This window comes from Dama dama, chromosome 1, assembly GCF_033118175.1.
Source record: "Dama dama isolate Ldn47 chromosome 1, ASM3311817v1, whole genome shotgun sequence".
Taxonomy (NCBI): Eukaryota; Metazoa; Chordata; class Mammalia; order Artiodactyla; family Cervidae; genus Dama; species Dama dama.
The window spans coordinates 77,231,045-77,236,854 of NC_083681.1; the positions used below are offsets into that span (position 1 = coordinate 77,231,045).

Sequence of the window (5,810 nt, forward strand, 5' to 3'; positions counted from 1 at the left end):
GCTATTCTTTGGAACTCTGCATTCAAATGCATATATCTTTCCTTTTCTCCTTCACTTTTGGCTTCTCTTCTTTTCACAGCTATTTGTAAGGCCTCCTCAGACACCCATTTTGCTTTTTTGCATTTCTTTTCCATGGGGATGATCTTAATCCCTGTCTCTTGTACAATGTCATAAACCTCCGTACATAGTTCATCAGGCACTCTATCAAATCTAGTCCCTTAAATCTATTTCTCACTTCCACTGTATAGTTGTAAGGGATTTGATTTAGGTCATACCTGAATGGTATAGTGGTTTTCTCCACTTTCTTCAATTTCTAACTATTTCACCAAACAGAGCTTAATGCTGAAAAATAATGTCTCCTTTATGAACCTGTGGTGGTGTAGTCACTCAGTTGGACCCGACTATTCCAACCCCATTGACTGTTGCCCACCAGGTTCCTCTGTTCATGCAATTTCCCAGGCAAGAATATTTAAGTGGGTTGCCATTTTCTTCTCCAGGGAATCTTGCCAACCCAGGGATTCAAATCTGTCTCCTGCATTGCAAGTGGATTCTTTACTGCTGGGCACCAGAGAAGAGCTTTATGAACTTACATTTTCTTAATTTTCTGCATGTCTGGAGAATATCAGCAATTTGTCTTGTCCCCAAGTTTACATGTGAATGATTATGAGAACTCTCTTTAGCCTCATAGCTCACTATGGGTTAGAGAGATTAACACATATTTCTTCATTTCATTACCTCTGAAATTTATAAAGTGGAAAATTTGAGTTCAAATCATTCTCAAAGCCATAGGACTCTATGATTCCAAGCTCCCATTTACTCTTGCATAAAGTTTTTATTTAACATACAGAGTTCAGTTCAGTTCAGTTCATTTCAGTCACTCAGTTGTGTCCAACTCTTTACAACCCCATGAACTGCAGCACGCCAGGCCTCCCTGTCCATCACCAACTCCCAGAGTCTACCCAAACCCAGGTCCATTCAGTCGGTGATGCCATCCAACCATCTCATCCTCTGTTGCCCCCTTCTCCTTCTGCCCTCAATCCTTCCCAGCATTATCATCTTTTCAAATGAGTCAGCTCTTCACATCAGGTAGCCAAAGTATTGGAGTTTCAGCTTCAACATCAGTCCTTCCAATGAACACCCAGAACTGATCGAGTAGAAAAAATCAATTATGTTTTTCTTCTGAAAATATCTTTTGGTGCCAAACCCTTCTCATGGCCTTTTTCATCTCTGTGTTTCTCAGAGTGTAGATTAAGGGATTGAACATAGGAGCAATGATGGTATAAAAGAGAGAAAATATTTTGTCCTCAGGGAAAGTGGTAGGGGGTCTGAGGTAGGCAAAGATTGAAGGACCAAAAAATAAGATAACCACAGTGATGTGAGACCCACAGGTAGAGAGGGCTTTGCACCTTCCTTCAGCTGAGTGGTTTCTTAAGGTGAATAATATAATGACATAGGACCCAAACAAGAGAACAAAGGTTACTAAGGCAACCATTCCTGAATTGGCAGCCACCAGGACACCAGTGATGTAGGTGTCAGTACAGGCAACTTTCAACAAAGGAAAAATGTCACAGTAGTAGTGGTCAATTTCATTGGGGCCACAGAAGGGCAAACTGACTATCATAGAGAACTGAGAAAAGGCATGGATGGCCCCACCAGCCCAAGCAGCCACGATAAGGAGATCGCATCTTGCCTTGTTCATGATAATCATGTAGTGGAGAGGCTTGCAGATGGCAACACAGCGGTCAAAGGCCATGACTGTAAGGACAAAGACCTCGATGATGCCAAAAAAGTGCATGGTGAAGACCTGCAGCATGCAGTTGCCGTAAGAGATGGTTCTCCTTCCCAGGAGCAGGTCACTGATCAGTTTGGGTGTCACACAAGAGGTATAGCAGATGTCCATGGAGGATAAGTGGTTGAGGAGATAGTACATTGGTTGGTGAAAAAGGACACTGCATCGGATGGAGACAAGGATCAGAAGGTTTCCCACCAAGATGGCAACATAACAGAATAAGAAGAACACAAAGCAAAACATCTGTATTTTCTGGTCAGAGGAAAGCCCCATAAAAATGAATTCCGATACATTCCTCTGATTTTCCATAAGGTGAGTTTAATATGTATTATGCAAAAAATTGTTGAGTACCTGAAAGAAAAATCAGCACATGCATTTGGATGAAACACTTACAGTAAAACAATAGCAATTTACTATAAAATTATAACCATTAACATATCATTGAAGCAGATTCATAAGGTATTTACTGTACTTGTTATGGGAAATCATAGACTTTTTTTTGCCCCATAGCTTCCTTTTGTTTCGAAATCTTCTATCCTATTGATGGAATTAAATATGTATTCTCTCAGTATTCCTCAGTTTTTAAATTTAATGATTAACATATCACTATTTCCTAAAGGGGAAGGGAAAATTATGGAGAAGGGAATGGCTACCCATTGCTGTATTCTTCCCTAGAGAATCTCACGGGCAGAGGAGCCTGGCAGGCTGCAGTCCATAGGGTCACACAGAGTCGGACACAACTGAAGCGATTAAGGAGCAACAGCATAATATTTAGGGGAAAATGAATATTTATTTACTCATTTCTGGGTATGTGACATATTGATATATTAAATACGTGTTTTTTTGTACATGATACAGTTTTCATTTTATATAATGTTTCTTTCTCCAACAGGATATTGACTACCCCCTGCATTTTCTTCATGCCTAAGTGCAAGAAATATAAACAAATTTATGACCTATTTTTCTGAATTTCGAAATGCTTGAGTGGACAATTTATTTGCAAAACAGCTGATTTCTTTGCCACTAGTGAAAGAAACATAATCTTATAAGTCAAATAAGTCTTATAAGTCAAATCAATCTTATAAGTTAAATAACTAGAATACATGATCACAGACACTGGAAAGCTGTCAATGACTGAGATCCTAAAAATAACTGTAAAATATATGCACCTTTTCTATTTAACCTTTAAGGGTTAAAGTCACTGCTTTTGTAGTAAACTGTACATTTGTTAAAATTAGTGGTTTAATAAGTAAAGAAAAAAGAAAATTGCTTGTAATTACACAGGTATGTTTAACTCTTGCACCTTTTATGTGTTTTATATATTTATATTTTACTGTTTAATCACTGAAATTCAGTAAAAGATGATGTTATAAAATGATAAAGCATAAGTTATGGTCAGTAAGTGTTTGACTGTTATGTGTTGAATGAATGAGGGATTGATTCATGAATCTGCTTGTGTCATATTTCTGCATAATTTTTAAGACATACAGTATACAGGAGTGGAAAAATATGCACTACATACAGGGGAACTCATCTAAATGCTGCTCTCCACCCTGGTAAATCCAGAAGGTCTTCCTACCTTACTCCTAGATCAGGTGTGAAGACCATACCCAGCCATCACAGAGATGTTTTTAAAATATAAATTTTGTTTTTGTTGTAGAGTTATGTAGAAATTAACAAATTCATCATTAACCACATTGTGTAGCTATATTACTGGTAATACTTAAAGTGATTTTAACTAGCAAATAGATAAGACAATAAAACACATTTGGTACCATTTTAGTTTAATCTATTTGATTCCATGAGGCAGGAGTTTTTGATTTGGTCATATTATATCCTTAAGTCTCTCCTTGCTAATCTCCATTTTTAACAGAATGACAGCAGATTTCCTCAGATTTTCCACTGATGATAGTAGTTAAATAGCACGTATTCATGCTGTGTGGTTCGTTTAAAAAATGTCACAATTATAGTCATAAGATATCTCTATTATACAGCAATAAAATAAAAACTTACATTTTTAATAAATTTAAGTGCATTCATATAAAGAGAACTATTAAATAAGAAGGAGTCTAGTTATTAGAATGACTTAATCATGGGAACATGATCCCTTTGTTCCATTACAAAAGAATCTATAAAAAGTAGCTGAATCAATTTCCCAAATCAGAAAGCTAATAAACAGTAGCTCATAGAAATAATCTGGTTTACATTTAGACTGCTGATGCCTCTTCTGGATGGAAACAGAGCAGACCAGGAATCATGAGGGACAGCAGGGGTGGAATCATTTGAATCTATATTTCAAATTCTTTGCAATATAGATTACAGGCAATATGCTAGGTCATTCTAAAAATACATCTATGGAGTTACAAGAATTAAGATGTAGATTAGCATTTATGATTTCAAGCCCATTTGCAACATCTTTGCCTACAATTTGACCACAGTAGTTTTCAGTGTCCCAGTTTGTACAGTTAAAGGATTAGCTATTTACTGTTGATTGAATGTTGTTAAGGAAATTATGGTGAATGATCAATTAAGTATTTCTACAGACACTGGCAATAACAAAATTAATCTAATAAATAAATTGAGGGGATAAAACTATAGTCATGGAAAAATTAACCTTTCTTTGACTGAAGAAAAATTTTCAAAACATTAAACTCATATATTACATTTATTCAAGTATAAATAGTTTTCAAGAAAGACAACAGCAAAAGAATTAGAAAAGCTGAGGAGTGTAAAATAAAGAGGAGAACTAATCACATTGATTCAAACTCCATACATAATAAATTCCATCAAGATTGTTAACACACACATTTGCCATTAGATGAAATAGTAGATCCTTATACCTGGCCAATTTATTACCCAATTTTTCAATATTTGGGTTTGAATAAATGTTACCATTGTGTCAAATATTTATTTCTGAATTAGTGGAAGACAAACAACTTTCATCCTGCATAAGCTTAGACACTACCAAGTTTACTCTCCAAAATTATTTTAAATATTTTGCTTTCCATAAAATTGTTACTAAGAATTTATAACAAGAACAAAGTATACTCTTTTGAGATTCTTTGGGAAGGATGTTTAATCTGTCTAAACTTCAGAATCCTTATATGTGCAATTGCAATATTGACACATTCTTAAAGAAAATATTGAGAAATACATAAAATTATAATGTGAAGCTTCCTAGTATGGTACCTAGTACATAACAACTAGACAGGATTCCTTTCCCTACCGTTAACTTACCTTCATCAATTTCAATCAGTCTAATTTATTTTAGGAAAATCATCATTTGATCTCTGTAGATTAGACGTTCAAAAGCCATAGACAACCTAAACATTTCAAAATTCTAATGTTATTTCCCCTACTCCAATTCAGCCTGCAATATACAATTAAGGCTAAACATCACCAAAGCATGTACTCTTATTGCTATACCACAATTAAATGTATAACCTTACAATAACAGTTAAGGAGAACAAAAGGCAAATAGCATGCCGATAGCCTAATACAAACAAAAACATCAGGGCAATTTTGAGTTGCCGTCAGGTTAGTTTCCAGCTCTTCAGGAAAATATCTGCTTGGTACATTCTCCACTTTTGGTAAGCACTGTACTAACCTTTTTCAATCGTATAAACCTGAAATGAAATGGGAGACTACAAATCCATGATGCAAACAAAGCTACATTAATTCTCTGCAAATATCTTCAGGATTGTTTTTCTAGGCGAAGCTCTGTTGTTTTGCAAGGGAAAACAAGAGTTAGGTACCCCTGAAGTCATCCTGAACTCACAGAGAAGTGTGAATTCTTTCCACAGGGATGTGATCTGGTCTTTTGATTACAGATATAATTTCTTTACACCTGCTCTGAATTGCAACTAAGCCAGAGACATTTTTGTATACCTGCTAAAACAATGTGCACATGCATTCCGTAGGAGTCATCTGTTTTATGCTTGTGCCTAGAGGAAATGATATCCGGAAGTGCCAAATACAAACAGGGCATTATAAGAATTCATTCTTTGAATGCTAGGGGCAT

At 35.7% G+C, this 5,810-nt stretch overlaps 1 protein-coding gene across 1 annotated transcript; it reads right to left on the bottom strand.

The window, feature by feature from the left end:
- Window positions 1–1,162: 1,162 nt before the first annotated feature.
- On the bottom strand, window positions 1,163–2,098 carry LOC133055704 (olfactory receptor 4P4-like). Its single transcript, XM_061140830.1, has one exon. The coding sequence runs from the start codon at window positions 2,096–2,098 to the stop codon at window positions 1,163–1,165; it is 936 nt and encodes a 311-aa protein (XP_060996813.1).
- Between the last annotated feature and the right edge of the window lie 3,712 nt (window positions 2,099–5,810).

Coding starts and splice junctions, on each gene's coding strand:
- LOC133055704 (XM_061140830.1), bottom strand. CDS start 2,098: ATGGAAAATCAGAGGAATGTATCGGAATTCATTTTTATGGGGCTTTCC.